The following is a 20,349-nucleotide window of genomic DNA, read 5'->3' on the forward strand; positions in this document are numbered from 1 at the left end:
AAAAAATACTATTTTGTTATATATGATAGAAGTCACTTTGTGCGAGCATTGGAGCAACACAGTTGCCATTCACTTGTTAACGCATCGAAGTAAATCTGCTAATCGATAGTTGAAATAAGTAATCGATAGATAATGGGTAAAAACACGCATTTCTAATGCGAAATTGCAACTGCAAGTTTATTTATTAAAATCAAATGCAATTATTTATAAAAGTGTACGCTTTTCTTAGTAGGTAGTGCGTTTCGTTTTTATAAAATTGTGCACACGCGTGACGACTGCTGCTCGCCATTTTGGCCATTCTGCAGGCTCAGCTCACTATTGACCTTGTTTTTATTGTGGTGCGTCGGCGGTGGCGGCTCATCTGCCGGTAAACGGATACAGGTTAGTATGAATTAACAATCTATTTTACTATTACGTTTAACGATGCTCACCCTCGATTTGTACGGCCTTCTCGTTCCGGCACGAAAGCCGCACACTATCTAGAAATTGCTGGACTATGCCTTTGCTCTCTGTGCTTTGTCTGCGCTGTTGCTCGCCTTTACTGTGAACGTGTGATTGGGCGCGTTGCTCTTCCAAAGCGCGCAGCTCCTCTTGCATTGCCTTTTTGCTACGCTCCACAACCGCATCGAGTGGATCCTCTTCAAAGGCATGGCTATTGCTGTTCATGGGCTCAAAGACATTGCCATTGCCATTGCCATTGCTATGGGCAGCGGAATTGTGATTTGAATTTACCGAGGCCGTGGTACGTTCATCTTCCTCGCCCTCTGCCTCTAAGTCGCCAGAGTTAGCTGTCTCAATGCTTCGCTTTGGTCGAACATCCTCCGGTGTCGTTGTTGGCGTTGTCATGGGCTGCGACTCCTTGGCCGCTTTGATTTGAAACAGCGATGATATGTTCTCTTTGGCGCCATGCACTTCGTTAGATATCTTGCTGGTCATTGAGTCCATGGCTCTGCCCATGGACTCTTTTGTGTTTGTTGCTACTTTGGCTGCATTGCTGCCCACCTGTTCCATAGATTGTTTAGCATCGCTAGCCATGCGCATCGCGCTTTTGCCTGCCGCATCAACAGCTTCTCGGGCTCCATCTGCCATGCGTTGGGCACCTTTGCCAGCTGCGTCGACAGCATGTCGTGCACCATTTACCATGCGCTCGCCCGCAGTTTCAACAGTATCACGCGCACCTGTCACCACATTGTGCATAGCCGTTTGCACCGAGTTTCCCGCGTCCTGCAGCTTTGATTCGATGGCATCGCCGACGCTTGCTGTGGCTTTGACAGCCTCTGATTTCTGTTCTGCGACCACCTTGTCAACATGCTGCTCCAGATCATCCAGCATTTGCTCACCCTCCGACTCCAGATCATCCACAAACTCAGCCAGTGGCGTGTCAGGCATTTGCTTCTCAACGTTGGCAGTCACATCGACGCCGTTGTTAATGAAACGTATCTCATTTACCACTTTGCTGCTGTCTAGCGCGTCCTCCGTGGTCGTTATCTCAACGGCCAGCTGCTCATCTTCCTCGGTAGGCGGCGTGGGCGTAGATATTTGTATTTCTGTTGTAGACGCGCTTTCAGCCAATGGATTCTCTTCAACTGTATCCAAGCTGTCCACAAGCTCCGGCGAGGTTTGCTCAATCTCATCATGCTTCATGGCCGCCTCATAGGAGAAGTTGCGTATAGGCGTTCTCTTAATAGTTTGTGGTGTGCTCGCATTGCTGCTATCCGGGTAAGGCGTGTGCGGACGCAGCTGCTTTTCCTGGCTGCTCGCTGTGGGCGGCTGCTCCTCGGTTGTCAACTGCTTGGACTTGACCGATTCTGCTGGTGATTGCTGAGGTGATGGCGTCTCTGCAGGTGGCGTTGGTAACTTAGCTAGCGCTTCCACTGCAGTTGCATTTGTGGCTTGCTTCATCGGACTCTCCTCAGGCGCCGTGGGCTCCATTTGCTCTGATTTCACTTCTATTTCCTTTGTCTTACTCTCCTTTTGAGGCGTTGCTTCGCTTGCTACGGCCTCAACTGGCGTCTCTATTTTCGCTTCCACTAACAGCTCTTCCTTGTTGCCATTTAACTCTTCTGTTTTGGGCTCCTGTTCTTGTTTCTTTTCTTCACTTGCTTCTTCATTTACATTGTCATTTATTGCTTCCATCTCTGTCATTTGTTCATGCTCTTCTTGTTCCTTTGCCGTGCTGTGCTCCGGTTCAGCTGTGCTGTTTTTTTGCTCATCTGAAATGTGCTTCACTGCCTCCAGCGTGGCCACAGAGGCACCAACCGCTGCGACGCTAGCACCCATGAGTCCAGAGTTCTTGTCCTTTTCCGTTTCTGGTTCCGCCTCCTTCAATGCCTGTTGCTTAGTCAGACTTCTGCCGCTGGCGCTTCGCATTTCCATGTTGCCATTGAGATCTTTTGGCTGTAGCACAAAGCTGCGGCTCATATTGCAGTGTGCATCCGCAGGAGTGCCCACTGTAGCAGAAAGGGCGGACGATCTGGGCAAGCCCTGGACTAGAATATGCTGATCGCCAACGGCTATATCGAGCAGACGCAGATTCTTAAACTTGGAGATCTCGCGAAAGGTCTTCAGATGATGGCCGCTCTCCGAGAACGTGGTAAAGAATTTGTTGGCCTTGCTGAGCACCGCATAGAAGGAGAAGCCCTTCAGTAGCTTCCAAATGGGTCCATTCTCCTCGCTGTCGTAGTCATAGAACCGCTGAAAGACCAAGCTCTTGTTGCGCAGCGATTCGAAGCTGCGATAGATGTTGCCCACATTGGTCACAATAAAGATTTCGCTCGCCTTCGATATGTGCATGAAGATGATCTGCTCTGTCTGCGAGAGATTCTTCTGCAGCTCCGTGAACTTGGGAAAGACAAACTCATTGAGGCGGCCAGTCAAAAAGAGATTTCCACTGCCTGTCAGCACCAGCGTTGACTCTGGTCCACATGCAAACTGCTGCACTGCAGCATCCAGGCATATCTCCACGGGATGGCCGTCATAGTCCGCATCCAAATCGCCCAGCTGCTGCTTGGCATTCGAGCCGCAGCCAATCAAGCGACCTTTGCCTGCAAAAATTTCAAGCGCGAACTGAGGATTTGCTTTGAAGTCTTTCTCAACTCTCTACTCACTGGTTAGCACTGCAAAATGCTCATTGCCCGCCTGCAAGGCCACAAAGTTATCCGTCTCCTCGTTCTTAGACAGATAATCGTCAAATTCCTCCAAACGAAAAGGCTTTCGTATAATAGCGCATGGCTGCTCTTCGACAAGAGCATTTATAAAGTGCTGTGCCACGTGCGTGTCCATGGGGAATATATTTCGACCCGTAAAGAATATCTCATTGGAGACTTGGGGAGAAACAGAGAGAGAGAGAGAGGGAGAGCGAGAGAGGGAGACAGAGTTGTAGCAGTGTTAATTATAAGTTTGTTTTGTTGAATGGTTAGTAAATTAACTAGCTGCTGCTTATAGTTAGAAATGAATTGAGAAAACAACTTTTAGTTTAATGTTAGCTTATTATATGTATATGCCATATGAGTTAACTCTTAGCCTCTTCTGTTTGCCATGCTCTGTTCGTACTTACGCGTCATTATCACGGCCCAATTGTTGCCGAAGGCCGCATCGCTTATCTTTAAGCCCAAAGTTTTTAGCGACTTAACGCAAGTGGGCTTGCTGACTATATCACCATTATTGCTGCTGTTGTTGTTGTTGTTTTTGTTGGCATGCCCGCCAATGCCCAGTTGGCCATAATGATTCTCGCCCCAAACAAAAAGACGACCCGATTCTGTAATTGATAAGAACGTTTTGACATCAACTTTTGACCAATTTCACCTTTTGTTTAGTTGCTGCTTGTAAGTTTTATTGATTGCGTGTGTGTTGGCGTTTATATATATGTGTGTATATATATATATGTGTGTGTGTGTGTCACTGTCAATCCAAAGCCCAAAATGTTCAACTGTCCAAAGAACTGCTTTCAACTATTTCATTTTACCTGACCCGCTTTACGTTTCAATTACGAACGCGCGTTCGGTTTTCGCCTTTTGGTCTCACTCATTCGTCGACGATTTATTTCCTTTAACGTGCTTCGTGAGTTTGGCCCATATTTATGGCCACAGCCCCCAGCCGCCCCTTTTAGCTGACCTCATTAGATGCCCGAACAGCGCTCTGATTTGGAGTGCTTGCTCAGCGCTATTTAAACTGACTTGCAGCTCATAGAGTTTGCTGGAGCTTGTAGAGTTATGTAATCTAATGGACTATAATGCCAAATCCATTCCAGTCTTAGTCTAATGATCTCCTGCAATTGAGCTATCGTTTCGAGTTGCTACAAACTGTGTTGGGTTAACATAAAAGTAAAAGTGCTATGCGTGTTTGGTAGTTGAGAGTAAATTGCAGCGAACATGCAACATGGCAAGTGCCACGAAACCTGCCACAGACACCACAAAAGATAATCGGGCAAGTGGACCTCGTCTTGAGCATGTTCAAATATACAAAAGGGCACACAGTTTGGGGCAGAGCAGCACCAGTTGATGGACAGGCAGGCAGGCAGGCAGGCAAGCAGAAATCCAGACAGATGGACAGGTGAACGGACAGGCAGACAGACAGTCTGGCAGTCTGGCAGTCTAGCTAGTCAGGCTTTTAGTTAGCTGAGTCAGTTTATGTTTCTTAGCCACTTTACCGCATATGACCGCACTCTGATGCGGGCCGGATATCAAGCGTTTGACCGGATCGTTTTTGATATAGAAATAGCTTTGCGTATTTTCCGCTAAGTGCGATTTGCCAAGCGTAAATATTGCACCGCTGCTAGGTATATCCATCTTGTTTAACTATATATTTCACTATATATATATCTATATATACGTAAGTGCTTTGCTTGTTGTTCTTTTTAATTTTTTATTTAAATTTCTTTGTTGGTTTTATCGATTTTGACATTAGGCTTTTGCATAATTTGCCGGCTGCACTCATTTGAAATTTTTATCACCAACTACATGTGATGTATATATATATATATATATATATATATATAGCTATGAACATATACAGTTAACAGCATTTGTCATTGCGTGTTTGTAGCTCTGATATTGGCAGCTATAGACTTCGTATCGTTAGCCCGTTAAGCCAATCGGCACTTGTGGTCAGTTGAACGTTTCGGCTTGTACTGGTCAAGCTAGCGCAAGGGCTGCCCAGTTCTAGCCAGGACTTGTACATACACCAATACACTCCGACACACACACTCATACCCCTACCTAGACGCCCACTCTAGCTGGCTGGTTTTTTAGCTAGCCTAACTAGTCGTCCTGGCTGACTGACTGGGCTGCCCCCATAAATATGCTATGAAAATGTTTGTGCTGTACGCCTGGTTGCTTAGGCAGCTTCGCTCCACCATGCGAGTATGCGGCTATACGACTATTTAGCTGGCCATATTCGTCTCAATAGTGAGTCACCCTAACCCAAGGCGCACTATTGTGTAGCTGCTCGTGTTCAAGTTAAGTTATTCGAAAGTGTGAACGTTTTGGGGTTATGGCCTCAAACTTGGCTTCAGTTAATGGCATTTGTGAGTAATGTGCGCAAATCTCTAGCTGCAAATGTTAAAAATAACATTAAATATATATATGGGCCAGTCGAGTCAGGTTGGGCGTTACGAATCGCTGACCTGTTGACATTTGCATAACAAAGTTGGCAGAAGTTTTCGGCCGAAACACATTTTTGCTGGAATTTCTCCGATTTCTGCACTAAAAGTTAATTAATTCGTTTACTTTGTATGTAAAGTAGCACAAGAAACAAATGAAAACAGCAGGAGAAAGGAGCGAAATGGCGCTCTCCACCAATTGCTAATTGGGGGTTCTTTTTATTCTTTTTATGGCCTTTAAGGCGCCGCGCCTGCTAATGAATGCCGTCTGTTGGCCAACTAAATAGCTAGATCATGGCCCACACTTGCATTTTCGCAGACAATTTGCGCCAATTAATTGATTTCTTGGCCCATATGAGAAAATTTCCATTCGATTCTTATGCAATTGCGGTGCGTTTTATTTTCTTTGTTTCCTGCTTAGCTTGGCCTTGAAACCCTTTACGCAATTTGTAGGCCTTGCGATTCACAGTTAAAGAGCTGCGTGTGCTTCATTAACGTTTCGATTATAGAGCTTTACATATTATAATGCATTGTTCCTAGGAAATCCATAGCTTGGCTTATTGCTAAGTCCATTGCTCACCTGTGTCTAAGGTGTCCAGTGTCTATATAAGTAGATATGAGTTTAGTCACAGAAATGGTTAAATGGCTATCAAACTGAGTTTTGTTTGAGGCTGTAGACCAAAGAATTCATTGTAGATCAAATAACATTGCTTAGAAGTTCAGCTTCTTAAATAGACTTCGCCTTAAGTCAGGTAGATTAGGGTCGTCAGTCAATTAGGGTTGATCTCAAGCTTAAAGACTGTCAGACAGTTGTCCAGTCTGTCACTGATTCATCCAGTCTGCCAGTGAATCAATAGTCTATCAGCTCAAGTCAATCAATCAATCAGTTTATATCAGTTAATCAGTGTGTCTCTCAGCCTGTCTTCAATCTATCATTCTGAAAGTGAATTAATTAATATGTCACTCAGCGAATTTCAGTCAATCAGTCAGTCTATTTTAGTCAGTCTGCCTCTCAGTCAATCAGTCAGTCAGTCAGTCAGCCTATCTATCAATTCATATTACTCAGTCAGGCTGTTTCTCAGTTGCAATCAATGATTCTGTCTTTCGGTCTGTCTGTCATTTAGTCAATCAGTCAGTCTGTCATTCAGTCAAGCAGAGAGTCAATCTATCAATCAGTTCATATCAGTCAATCTATCAGACGAGTTCTCACTTTGTCAGTTAGCCATTGACAGGCTGAAGCAGTCCATATGTCCATTTTAGTCAGTCTGCCTTTCAGTCAATCAGTCAATCAGTCAATCAGTCAGTCAGTCAGTCAGCCTATCAATCAATTCATATCAGTCAGTCAGTCTGTTTCTCAGTTGCAATCAATGATTCTGTCTGTCAGTCAGTCTTACATTTAGTCAGTTTGTCAGTCTGAGAGCAGTCAAGCAATCATTCATCAAAAACAAAACCTTTTTATATAAACAAATGATTAAATAGTAGTTTAATTGAATTTTTTGTTCCGCTTAATCATATATGGCCGTCTCGCTTGTTGTTTCATACTTTTGCAAAGAACAATCCAGTCAGGGCGATACGATCTCTGACAATAACTCAGCTCGTACGCCAGTTATCGGAATGTTCTATTTATGATCTACAAAACCAATAGAAAAAATTGGCTATATCATATGACGGGGTGTGGCCACATTTTGTGCAACACGAAGGCACAGCGCTGGCTACGCCTGTATGCAAAGCTATATCTATAGTAAAATGACTATATATATTTTTATATATATGTATATATGCATAGATACGTATGTATGTGTGGTCGTATGCCTGTCTGAGTAATTTACGAGTATCGTCCCAGCGACTTTGTGTGTGTTCAGCTGGCCAACTGCAACTGGCTGCAGTTATGGTGGTCGAAGGTGGTGTCAAGTGCTGTTGCATGCCTCCATTGGCGATATGTGTGCCGACTGTCGGCCAATGTGCCAGTTACCATAGGCCCCGCCACTCGCGCCACTCGAAAACTTTTGCAAATGCAAATTTGCACAAAAGACGCGTTCCATTGAACTCTGCCAGAGGTCGACAATTGGGCTGTACATAAATATTTTTAGTGAGGTGTAGCAATAGCAATACCAATAATAGACTACTTACCATATATGCCTCAACTTGTTATAATTAATGGCGCGTACATTGAACCCGCTGTGAACGTTTTCTTTGCCGCTGACGCAAACATGGCTGGAACCGGGAAGACAGCTGCGCCAACTCTCAAGTCTCTTGTAATAGCAACACAAATCAATCGGTATTTTGGGGCGGCCAATTCAAGTTGTCACCAACTAAACTCTCCACCTGCGGGTCGGTTGATTGAACTTGCTTAAAGCCAATCGATTTGTAGCTGCTAGATGAAAGGGCCTTGGGGTAAGCTGCCAAAAATAAATAGAATTGTTTGCTTGACCTTCAACAGCTGCTGTCAAGCAAGGCATACCCTGCTCAAGGCTATGCAGTAAGGAGTGGTACGGCTGAGCAGGCAATTATGTGGCTTAGATCAGATTAAGCTTAGGTTTAAGATATAGTCATAACAGCTTCTAGAACTGATATAAGTGATTATGTGCTCTATCTGTTATATATATATGAACTGTTTTATATGGCTGATAATCATGAAAGAAATAGTTGAGCATAATTCACACTGCAAATATTATATATAATATATATATATAATCTCTTTCAAAATCTGTTCGTTTATAGATTTTTATTAGTTTTACAGGGTATCTCAGGCTTGTGGCTTTCGTTAACTTTCAGCTACTTTATTCAGCTCTTATGCACTATAAAAACGAAATTTGGTGCGCCTTTTCGTCGGATTATTTTCTTTTTCTTTTCTTTTTTCATTTTTATTTGATCGTTTTTTTTTCGTTTTGTTTTGGGGCGTTTCGTGTGCTTTTCATTTCGTTTGCATTTGATTGGGTTATGCACCCCACCGCAGCTTGACCCATGCGCCGAAGCCGCAATCAGCGTGTGAATTGTGTTTACAAAAGGAAAAGCTAAAGCAAAAGGTGCAAAAATATTTGTATTTTGGTTGCCGTGGCACAATGTCAACGTCATGAGCACGTTTTTCTAATTTATTTTTGCCGTCTTGCGTTCGTCGTGTGTCGCGTGGCCTGTTTGATTATGTGGCCAGGAAATATACGAAAAATATGAAATTAACTGGAAATTAGCTGCAAAGCACTAAAACGTAGTCTACTTCTCTGCGTTGGACAACGCTCTATAATTACAGAATTCGCACAGAAATGAGCCAGCCAACTGAAAGCCATCTAGAGGTTGGCGAGGTGGAACACGAGGAGTTGGAGAAAGCAGCCAATGAGAGTGAAAGTGCTTCCAAGGAAAACGAAACAGCCTCCAACTCTCCAGCTGAGCAGCTAGAAGCCGATAGACCTCAAAAGGAATGCGAAACGTTGGCCAAGGAAACCACCTCAACAACAACAGCCTCAAATATAGAAACTGAGAAGGAGAGCCCCAATGCCATAAGCTGCCGCACAGCAGGCGATTCATCGCCTGACCTGGTCGGCCAGAAGGAGGCCGCGCAGCAGGACTTTGCGGACTACGAACAGCATGTGAGTTATGCGGCCGATGGTGGCGCCATTTACACGGATCCTAGCACAAAGCAAAAGTACAAATGGTGTAACACGCAAAACAATTGGCAGCCACTGTCCGCCGATGAGGCGTCCAGTGCTGGCAATTTGTATGAGAACGAGCACTACAAGTGGTGCCAGGAGACGCAGCAATGGCTGCCCAAGCAGTCCGGCACCACAGCCACCGAAACGGAGCACTACAAATGGGACGCGGAGCAGCAGAAGTGGTTGCCTAAGAAGCAGCCACAGGCAGCGCCCGGTCAGGATGTGGTCTATGGCGTCGACGAGAACGGCGATCGCACCTACACAGACAAGGATGGTGCAGTCTTCTTCTGGGATGCCAGCAAGTCGGCATGGTTCCCAAAGATCGATGACGACTTCATGGCGCGCTACCAGATGAATTATGGTTTCATAGACAACACCAGCGCCGGTGAGCGCGAGAAGGAGGAGCGCGAGGCAGCTGAGGCCAAGCGCAAGGCGGAGGAATTGAAGCGCATGACAGCCGAGGCACAGGCGGCCATGAATGCCCCTTTGGCTGGCAAAGATGGTGTCCCAACGGCAGCTGTGGCCGGCAAGCGCAAGGCTCAGGAGCCGCCAAGTAAACGAAGTCACTTGAGCTACAACTTCTATGTAACTTATATATTTGCTTAACTTTGCAGAATGGTTTGACATGGATCCCACGCAAAACACCAAAGTCTACGTCTCCAATTTGCCCTTGGATATTACCATCGATGAGTTCGCTGAGCTGATGGGCAAATGCGGCTTAGTCATGCGTGATCCGCAAACACAGAAATACAAACTGAAATTGTACACCGAAGCGGATGGGCAAATCAAAGGCGATGGTTTATGTGACTATATAAAGGTAAGTATTAGGTTTGATCAGACTCCTTTAAGAGTTTAAGAAAGGGAAGAATGAAACGATGAATGCCATTGAGTGTTGATGTCAACATTAGACTCTAAGAGGCAAGTGCTTAGCCAGTGTTAGCAGAAGATCTGATTGAGAACATTTAGTCTAAAAGGGTGAAATTATTGGATGAGCGCTTCTCTGTCTATAATGTAGTTGGCATTAAATAAAGTCAGGTAGAGCTCTTAATTTTGAAACAAGCAATGGTCTCTTGGCTAAGGTTAGCTTTGCTCAGTTTCTGGCCTAAAAGCAACAGCCTAGAGTCAGTGGAGGTCATCTTCGCTCTAGACTAAAACTTGCAATTTGCAGTTTTATGTGCCACATTTAATTCTCACTAAAGTAGCGTTGTTTTAGGCCTCTTTCGAATGGAACTTCAAGTTAAATATATCTCGACTTGTTATTGCAGTCTGAATGAAGTGTTTTGCTAAAATAAAAAGAAAAAACCCTTTTTTTTGTTGCTTTTTCAGTGTTGTGTTTAAAACTTTATTTGTTTGTTTTACTAAATTAAAACTGCTTGCGTTAATTTTTATAGATATTTTAATATGTAATGTTATGTTATTTTATTATTATAATATGCTCATAATATTCAGTTTTTGTGTTTGTTTTTGTTTTGTTTTTGCTTTGTATTCTTAGCTTTTCTCATACATATTTTAAATATTCACCTTAGTTCTGCTGACTATTTCGGTTCTCTGTGTTTATTATATAATAATGATATATCGTATGTATATATATATATTTATATAATTGTTTATAAATTGGTTAGTTGTTTGTTTACTTGGTAATTTTAAAATGCATTTACTTGGCTACTAAAAATTGCTTTTCATTTCTTAACTTTCATTTCATTGAAAACAAACAAAACACAATTCGAAAAAAATATTTGATGATGTTACGAGAAATACATTTCCGTTTCATTCCTTCTTCTTTTTGCTCTTCTTCTTCTTCTGCAATTCGCTTTTGAGGTACATATTAAAAAATACAATAAATTTACATTTAAACATACAATAATTATTAAATATAAAATATATTTATATATAACCTAGTTAGTTAGTACAATAGTTACGCTTAGCCTTTGCAATGGGTTTTTCTTCTTTATTTTTATTATTTATATATATATTTTTCACGTTTAGGCATTTTATAGATAGTTGTTGCAGTTATATAAAAAGGTTCTCATATCATGTTAGGCTTATAAGTTATTGCTTCCTGGCCTGGTCGCAGCATCTCGTAGGGTGACAGAAGGAACTGGAGCAGGAGCAGTAGGAGAAGGCATCGCCTTCTGAGTAAGTTGTAGACCCGTCGGGCTGACAAAATGAGGAGCGAGACGAACGAGACGTCCACTTAAGATTACTGTGCATTTTATTCTGCTCTAATATTTACTCATTGTTCTGTGCTCAATAATTTATATAAAAATTGTGTTGTTTTTTCTTTTCTTCTTTTTAGCTAATTGCTATTTTGGTTATTAAGGAAACTGTGTGGGTGTGCGTGTGCTTGTGTGTGCTTGAGTGTGTTTATACGCTAGTTTAATCATATATCATATTATAGATTTGTATATATAGTATATATATATGTATATTGGCTGTACATTACTATATAGAGCTTGATATTGAGTGCGCGCTTGAACTTTTGCCTGGAAATATTTCATTTTACGCATATTTTCGAAAAGGTGCACGACTATTGCAAATGCTGCTATTGTTGTTAATTAACGTTTTCTTTAATTTGTTTTTTTTTTATGTTTTTTGTAAATAATACTTTCACGTGTTCGCATAAAACAAAAGGAAAACTGTGAGAAAAAAAAACACAAAACACGTTTACGCCCAAGAACATTTGTTTACGATATGTTTACTTTTCTGTTGCATTAGTGTAGGTTAGTGTGCCTGTGCCTGTGTGTGTGTGTGTGCGTACGTCTTACTGCATCTCGTTTATAGCCTCCTGTATTCGCTTGAGCTTCTTCTGCTCCCTGGCCTTCATCTGCTTCTCACGCAGTTGCTTGCGCTTCTTTCGCATCTCAATGAACTTCAATTGATCCTCTTTGCTCAGAGCGCCTATGCGAGCTGCGTATTGGCGACGCTTCTCCTCTAGCTGGGCAGCGACTTCGGCATCGGCAATCTGCTTGGCTGCCTCGATCTTCTGCTTCTGTTGCTCGGCCTTGGCTGCCTCCGCTGCCTTTTCAGCCTCCTCTTTTTGTTTGCGCTCCTGCTCGGTGCGCTCAATTTCCTCTGCCAGCTGGCGTTTGCGTGCCTTTTCCTCTTCCTGCAGTTCCTGACGCAGTCGCTCTTCCTCGGCGGCTAGCTTGCGCTCCTCGGCCTCGTGCTGGGCAATTTCTGCCTCGCGTTGACGTTGACGGGCCTCGCGGCGTTCATTTTCTTCGTGTAGGCGCTCCAGTTCGCGCTGCTCGAAGCGGCGCGTCTCCTCCAGACGCTCCAGTTCGAAACGCTTCTCTTCCTCTTCCTGTTCGCGACGTATCTTCTCCTGGCGCTGGCGTTCCTGCTCCTGCAGTCGCTCCTCAATAGCCTTTTCTTCGCGACGCTTCGCCTCTTGTGCCTCCTGCAGCTTACGCTCCTGCTCCGACTTGGCCTCCAGTAGTCGCTTCTCGTGCTCTTCGCGCAAACGCTTCTCCTCAGCTGCACGTTCCGCCGCATAACGGCGATCAGCTTCCTCCTGTTCAGCCTTCTGCTTGCGCAGCAGTTCTTCGCGAGCGCGTTTCTCCTCGGCCTCATGCTCTCGTTGCTTCTGCAGTCGCTGTTCACGCAGCCGCAGCGCTTCGTCGTCCTTGGCACGTTGGCGTTCGTCGTTCTCGTGCTGTTGCTTTAGCCGCTCCAGTTCGCGTTCCTGTTGCTCTTTGCGCTGCTGTTTTTCCAGTTTATCCTGTTGCTCTCGCTGCTCGCGCTCTTGTTTCTGCTGCTCCTCAATGGCGCGCTGACGCAGTGCCTCGGGCTCGCTTTGCGGCTCCTGTTGCTGCAGTTGATCACGATCTCGCTGCTGTTGACGTTGATGCTCCTCCTCCTGCTTGCGTTGGCGCTCCTCCTCACGCATCTTACGTTGTCTCTCAAGCCTCTCCTGGCGCATGCGCTGCCTGCGCTCGCGCTTACGCTGCTGCCGGTTACGCTCCTTCTCCCGCTGACGCTGCAGCTTGCGATCGTAGGCCGTCATCTGTTGCTGTGTGGTGGGCGCGCTCGGACGAGCCGCAATCGTTGATGCCACGTCGTTGCTTATGATCAGTGGGGCTGGTGCCTGAGTTGTGCTCACACGTGGGCGCTTGCGTGGGCGCTGCTGATAGTTGATATCATTGGGATGCTGCTGCTGACGATTACGTCCGGTATAACGACGATTGCTCGGACGCCGCTTGCGAGCGGGAATAATCATTTCCTCGTTGCTGCCCTCGGCCTTAACACGGCGATGATATCTGCAGACAAACCATAGCAATTAGTTGTCAATTAGTTACTTAAATGAGAATAATATTCTCTTTCTTTCGATATACAGGTGGAGTCTGTTAAGTTGGCTTTAGAGATTCTGGACGATTACAATCTGCGTGGCCATAAGATACACGTGCAGCGGGCGCAGTTTCAAATGCGCGGGGAATACAATCCGGCACTGAAGCCCAAGCGCAAGAAGAAAGACAAGGAAAAGTTGCAGAAAATCAAGGAAAAGTGAGTTGGGAAAGCTTTTTGGTCAAAAGTCAGCTAAATTTATTTATGTTTTCACAGATTGTTTGACTGGCGACCCGACAAGATGCGTGGCGAGCGTTCGAAGAACGAGAAAACGGTCATCATTAAAAATCTCTTCACGCCGGAGCTGTTTGAGAAGGAAGTGGAACTTATCTTGGAATATCAAAATAATCTGCGTGAAGAGTGCGGCAAATGCGGGATGGTGCGCAAAGTTGTTATCTATGATGTGAGTAGATCTTGAAATCTAAACCTTATCTGTTGCCTTCAACTAACTGTGTTATCGTTGCAGCGCCATCCCGAGGGCATAGCGCAGGTCAACATGTCCACGCCAGAGGAAGCCGATGTGGTCATACAAATGATGCAGGGACGGTACTTTGGACAGCGACAGCTTAGCGCTGATCACTGGGATGGCAAGACTAAATACAAGTGAGTAGCTGCATTCCGCTTAAGATAAATAAGGATTTTACTAAATGAATTTCCTGTTGTAGAATTGATGAATCGGCAACTGAGGCACAGGAGCGTCTATCCAAATGGGATGACTATTTGGCAGCTGAAGATGCGACCAAGGAGGAGGCTGAAGAGGCGCCCAGCAGCAGCCCGCAGGCAGCACTTGAAACAGCTTAAGGTGGATTAACATTTTACCATGTAAACGACGCAACCAACACGTATATTTTTTGCCTTGCAGTTACCTAATGTGTCGAATGCTCTTATGTTCATTTGTACGTACCTGTGGTCCTTGCCACGTCGATCGATGACCTCCAATACGACCTCATTAGCCAATTGATTGGGATAGGTTTCATTCCAGCGATTGTAGATCTTATACCGATTCGCCTCACTCACTTTTGGCATCTTGTGCTGGCATATGAAACGCAATTTGTCCGGACAGGAGCGAGCCGACCAACGATATTTCAAACTCGGGTCGTAGACAGCGCAATTATTGTCCAATGGCTTGCTGTTGGAGATAAGTTGCATATAGCTAAAATAGTTGCTTGAACATTAAAGATCCGCTAAATAAACTACAAGATATAATAAAAATTTTGTTTCATACGTACGTCGGATCCATTTGGTTGAACGCATCGTAGGTCAGATTGCGTCCACTCATACTCCACTGCCAGTGCTTGTTACGATGATCGTAGGTACCGCCAATCCAAATGGGATCGTGTTCTGGAAAGTAACAAATTCAAGTTTATTAAAGATTTAATCGAATTTAAGTAATTTTTTTTCTTACCGCCCGATTGCGAATCCACACGCTCCAGATAGATTCTGAGCTTGCGGTCCGCATTCTTGGCGGGCTCAGCCAGATTAGCGTTTTTATCCTTGCAAAAGAAATGCGCCTCGAGCCAGCTGCTGCGCTGATCGACCAGTGAGTAGCAATCGGTGCCGACGCGTTGGAATTGGGGCGGGCACATGGCATACATGCGACGATTGTGCGGCCTGGCGGCCTGTACGGCCACGTCAGCACTCTGTGGGGCTGGCCCATCGCCGAAGCTGACACCAGCGCTGGAAGCGCTCATATGCAACTGCGCCTGGCATGTGCACGTCACTGTAGAAGCAGGAATATGATTATAATTAGTTGCAGGCTGTACAACGTGCCGTATGCGCAATTTACTTACATAAACCTAAGGTAATAATAACTAGGCAGCTCAACATGATGCGGCTGCGGTTGCTGCTCATGTTGCACGCTTAATGATTCCTTGTTGTAGTTGTTGTTTGCTCTTGTTGTTGTTTTTCTTGTTGCTGTTGTTGTTGCTTGCTGTACGCAATTTATTTTCCTTGTTCGCTCGTTTCAGCCGCTTGGCAACTTTTTACATTGCAACTTAAAGTGCTGAAGCGCTGCAAAAGAAGAACATAAATAAATGTTGAAACATTTGTTAGATGGTGAACTCTTTCAACTGCTAGCACATCTAATGCTGTTTATTATATTTTGTATATTTGCGCGAATGTTGATTTCATGCAAAAAATTAAGAAACAAAAACGCGCTGGCGAACGTTTCCGCTGATGGATGAGGCGACGCCGACGCAAAGACAAATTGAGCTGGCGCGAGATTCTTGAATGGATTTGTGTGATTTATTAACGACTCATTCATAAACAAATTTGACGCTCGTTTAACTGACCAAAAAGCACTCGCAACAAACCCAGCCCAAGCTCGTGTCTTGGTCAACACTTTTGTTGTCTCTCAGTTAGCTAACTGTGCGTGTGTGTTTGTGTGTGTGTGTTTGTTTCCACTTAACACTTTCAGCAATTGGCCAACTAACTGTTGTTGTTGCTGTTGCCAATTGCATTCTATTTTGGATTTGTTTGGATTGTTTGTTTGTCATTTGCCTTGGCCCATTGGGCGTGACACACACCATTTGATATAGTTCAAGCTGTCCATAAATATCAAATGGCTTTCAAGTTCTGATTTAAATTGTCAATTCGTTAGTTTGTTTCATGTTGTCATTGCAGCTGGCTTCAATCTGAAATTAACTTTTAATTATTGGCTTGACGATGACCGCTTTGTGCCAGTTGTCAGGCAGCATTAGTTTCACATTTGCAATCATTATTATTTAATGTCTGTGTTTGGCTTATTAACATGTCTAGGCCCTTCATCAAATGTTTCTCTCTCTATCCCTCTTCTAACTTCTACCTCTCCCCCATATCTGCCTCTCTTCATCTGACTCTCTACTCATCTGCACCTCTCTGTGCCTCTCTCTCAATATACAGCCACTTAAGCAACAAACATTTTATTCCTAAGACTAAACGCAACTACAACAATAGTACAATCTGTGTATTATAAATCATTTTCCATTTCCAATCAAAATACGTTTTTTCTGTCTCTGTTCGTACTCATAGCAGAGACGCTGCCAAACGCCCAGGCACATGCGCATCAGGCGCTTGTCGCGCTTCTTCTGCACGCCATAAGCGAATCGATACTGAGCGCGTATTACATACTTGGCGCTGCGCAGTTGTCCGACCTGTATCAAGGAGATGCTGTAGTAGAGCTTGCAACGTGCCTGCAGGAAGGGATCGCCCAGCCGCAGACCAATTGCCAGCTGCTGCAGCGATATTTCACCCGCTGTCTGTGCGCAGCTGTTAAACTGATCCCCCAGCGCCGAGTAGCCGCCGCCCAGGGTGGATAGCCAGCACATCAGGTGCTCCAGCTCCATGTGCATCCAAATGCTGTGCGCCAACATGTCCGCCCACTTATAGTCGATGGCCCAGCACTTAGGCGTATGAAATTTCAGCCATACCAATCGCACACCCAGCACTTGCAACAGCCACTGCTTAAGCACACGCTGCTGCAATAGCTCACGTAGCACATAGTTGCCACTAACTGCATCCAGCTCCAAGACCAAGCGGCGCACAGACTCAATCTTGCTCTTAGTGTTGCCCTCGCCGCCGGAGAGTATTTGAATGCGATTTGGAACGGGGCGGTTGTAGTAGTGTCGATGCCTCCAATAATCGCAGACACACACAATTAACTTCATGATTAGATTTGAAGCTTAGCTTAAAGTTTCTTCGTTTCTTTGGGATTTAATCTTCGGTCGTCAACGTTGCAAAATTAAAATTTTGTTGCATACTTTTCGGCGGCGGCAGAAATTTCCAAGGCATTCAGCGCTTGCCCGCAAATTTCTTTCGGTCTACACAAGATTTTTGAGGAATTGAATTTGAATATAGAATACTTAAATAATATTCAGAAGCTAATATCAAAGTGCCAGTTGTAAACTGGATTTATTATATGAATCATAGCTGCTATGAAAAGCAGCTTACGCATCTGTAGAATTTCCATTTGCGTAATTTTATTTAGTCAGCTGTAAGAGTTTGCGCGATGTTAGCTAGTTAAGTGAAGGCTAATAAGGAAATAAGTGAATAAATGATAAATTAGCTTAAGCATTTGATAAGATTTTCGATGTGATGACTAAAGAACTGCATATTGCACAAGCTGCGGAAATAGTTAATTATTTGTAGATACGTGAATATATTCCAGCTCGATACGGCTTTCCCTGTGCTCTTTTATTACTTTTTGCACTAGTCTGTGATTGTGTCACATAATTGAGCCATTCAAGTCTGTTGGGCTCAGCTGCCGCTGCTGCGGCTGCTGTTCGACCAAGCGAATTGCCAACTGCAATGCGTCATTCCTGCTGCTAATCATACGTTATTTTGACTGTTGTTGTTGTAAGCGCACATAAATTAAAAGTGCCGCCAGGCCCAGGTTGAAATCCCAAGCCAATTGCTACGCATAACTCGCTTGACAACTTTGGCAGACACTGCGACTGTCGCCAGTCGGAGGCAGCTGAGGGTCGACGACAAATTCCTCAACGATGACGCCTCAGACAATTGCCTGACATTGGCCATGGGCCTATGTCTCAGTTACTTTAGTAATTGTTGTCTGTTTGCTATGAATAAACATATATATATATATATACACTTATAAACAGCTATAGTATACTCCCGGCCTGCTTATTTGCTTGTAAAGGCAATAAGTTGACGCCACCCACAACTACTCGTAAATCGACTCGTAAAACTGTTGTTCGCCCATATGAGTGTAAGTGGGCGATATTTGAGTGATTTATGGGCGTCTTTGAATTGCATTTCACAGTGGGAGACAACATTCAAATGGCATTCGTTGACAATTTATATCTGATATATGTGAGCAGGCATAGCCCACTGCGTCTGGCCGACCTTGATCATGAACTTGCCTTGCGTGCTTGGGCTGAATGTGTATTTATTACAGCATCGGCAGACAGTTGCATTGGCGATGAAGTCACCGTCGGTTCACTGTCGAAAATGTGTTTTTAATTTGAATTTCAGAAACTCGAACAGTTCCCGGAAAGCAAAATCGTAAATGATAAAAACTCACACGAAACAAATCAATCAGCGGAGCCCAAAAGGCTTACGAAACGTCAAGTTTTACGAGTACTATAAAACAAGAAAGTGGAGACGCCGCTTAGATACTCTGTGAATAGAACCATTATTCTCAAATCTTTAAAGGTCCTCGCATACAATCCCTTTCTGTATACCCACTTGAGGCTAAGCCTTACAGGGTATATGCATGATATATGTTTGCCTTTATCCTCACATCCTCTGCTTTGATTTTTATAACCTCGCATAAAGTTAAAGATCAAAATTAAAGACCAAGTCACAAGTCACATTGGAATTTTCGCTTAACTGAAGTTGAGAAATGGCCAAAAGTTGCTTTTTTATGTTGATAAATGAGTTAAAGGCGTGTTCAGCAGATATAGCTGGGTATGCGTAGAATTTGAATGAACCTTGAACACACGCTTAAGACTTGTGCTAAGCTGATCATAGTTCAGAAACCAAATATGGCAAACTTCTAATGCTGATAGCTTAATAAGTGTTTTGCAGAAGGCAAAGACATGAAATTAACAAATTACTACTAAATGTAAACAGAATAAAAATATATTGGAAAGATCACTCAATCAGCACTCAACGAAATTAGGAAGCTAGACGAGTGTGTGTGTGCTTCTTAATTGAGATAAGCACCCACACATCACTCGGCACTCGCTCAAGCAGTCAGCCAGTCCGCCAGTCAGTCCGTCAATCAATCAATCAGCCAGCCAATCTATTGAAAGCGAAAAGCAGCATCATTTGGTGTTAACCTCTTGACGGGGGTTCAATGCGAACAGCTGCCACATAAATCTTCGAAATGCTTTTGGATTATTAGGTTCGCTATTTTTGATGCTCGCAAACCGGTTGATAGCCTAACAAATTGTCGACATTATTCTTACAACTCACGACTCGAACCAATAGCACACGAAAATAGATATTTATATATGTGTGTATAGAGAAATCCCAATACAGGAAAGAATTAATAAATGACTTCCTCTTGCTCTCCCACAAGCTGAACTCCATTTCAGTTAACCCGTTCTGGGCATAGTTAATTAAGTTGCAGGCAGCTAATTGAAGTTCCTAATGCCAATAATTAGCATAAATTCCAGCAAAAAATATATATAAACGAACCGAAGCAACTAGAAATGTTAAACTAAATTCAGGTTTGCGGTTTCATTAAACAATCATGCACCCAAATGTATTGGCTCCACATATAATATATTCCTAAACATGAACAGACCTAGCCATTGTAGCTGTGTTTCCGCTCTTAATTAATTTATGCGCATTTTATTGATCACATGCGTTGCCTATCGAACTACAAAAAATAACCGCAACATTGGGCAAATTGAAGTTTTTGCACACATAGGAGGAGGAGAGGGAGAAAGAGAGAGAGAGAGAGAGAGAGAGAGAGAGGGAGAAGTCCACGACCACAATATAGCATAATAATATATATAGTTGTGGTAAAAAGAGACTCTGCAAACAGAAGTATTAACTCTTATGAATATGTCACAGAATAATGCTCACTGTCATTAATAGCTGCTATCTCTTTTATAACTGATATAGGAACATGGTCGAAGTTACTTCTCTTTTAGTCTCATATAAAGATTTTTAGTCATTTGACTTTCAGGCTCTACGCAATTATGCAAGCTCTGCTCTTACTTTAACCCAAACTACACCCATGCAAGCCCCAGCGCCCTGCTGAGTTCAAAGAAACGTAGAAATGAAAGAGAATTCCATTGAAGTACATATAGG

The 20,349-nt window shown here is 43.8% G+C and overlaps 4 protein-coding genes across 5 annotated transcripts in view; 1 reads left to right on the forward strand and 3 right to left on the reverse strand.

Annotated features, from left to right (window-relative positions):
* Positions 1-142: 142 nt before the first annotated feature.
* LOC111598787 lies at positions 143-4,787 on the reverse strand. The gene is made up of 5 exons (XM_023314202.2): positions 4,649-4,787; positions 3,557-3,757; positions 3,108-3,323; positions 432-3,044; positions 143-361 (listed from the first exon to the last, which is right to left on the reverse strand). Exons 1-5 carry the CDS (start codon positions 4,785-4,787, stop codon positions 249-251), a joined length of 3,282 nt encoding a protein of 1,093 aa, XP_023169970.2. The 3' UTR covers positions 143-248.
* On the forward strand, positions 279-14,534 carry LOC111598789 (HIV Tat-specific factor 1). The gene is made up of 8 exons (XM_023314205.2): positions 279-381; positions 8,847-9,799; positions 9,861-10,063; positions 13,583-13,749; positions 13,807-13,993; positions 14,057-14,193; positions 14,256-14,392; positions 14,453-14,534. Exons 2-7 carry the CDS (start codon positions 8,860-8,862, stop codon positions 14,389-14,391), a joined length of 1,770 nt encoding a protein of 589 aa, XP_023169973.1. The 5' UTR covers positions 279-381; positions 8,847-8,859; the 3' UTR covers position 14,392; positions 14,453-14,534.
* The window catches only part of LOC111598788 (trichohyalin), a 45,895-nt gene continuing 37,388 nt past the window's right edge, over positions 11,843-20,349 (reverse strand). Inside the window, exons 3-7 of one of the 2 annotated variants that reach the window (XM_030225937.1) lie at positions 15,381-15,600; positions 14,996-15,310; positions 14,820-14,931; positions 14,495-14,743; positions 11,843-13,505 (exon numbers count right to left, since the gene is read on the reverse strand). In XM_030225937.1, the coding sequence (XP_030081797.1) occupies positions 12,008-13,505; positions 14,495-14,743; positions 14,820-14,931; positions 14,996-15,310; positions 15,381-15,441 (2,235 nt within the window). In that variant the 5' untranslated portion in view covers positions 15,442-15,600 and the 3' untranslated portion in view covers positions 11,843-12,007. The remainder of the gene's footprint in view (positions 13,506-14,494; positions 14,744-14,819; positions 14,932-14,995; positions 15,311-15,380; positions 15,601-20,349) is intronic. The other variant, XM_030225938.1, reaches the window with a different exon arrangement.
* LOC111598790 (uncharacterized protein F58A4.6-like) lies at positions 16,537-17,467 on the reverse strand. The gene has a single exon (XM_023314206.2). The coding sequence runs from the start codon at positions 17,232-17,234 to the stop codon at positions 16,545-16,547; it is 690 nt and encodes a 229-aa protein (XP_023169974.2). The 5' UTR covers positions 17,235-17,467; the 3' UTR covers positions 16,537-16,544.

The sequence above is a fragment of the Drosophila hydei genome, unplaced genomic scaffold (genome assembly GCF_003285905.1).
Source record: "Drosophila hydei strain 15085-1641.00,03,60 unplaced genomic scaffold, DhydRS2 tig00000001-arrow-pilon, whole genome shotgun sequence".
In the NCBI taxonomy this organism is placed as follows: Eukaryota; Metazoa; Arthropoda; class Insecta; order Diptera; family Drosophilidae; genus Drosophila; species Drosophila hydei.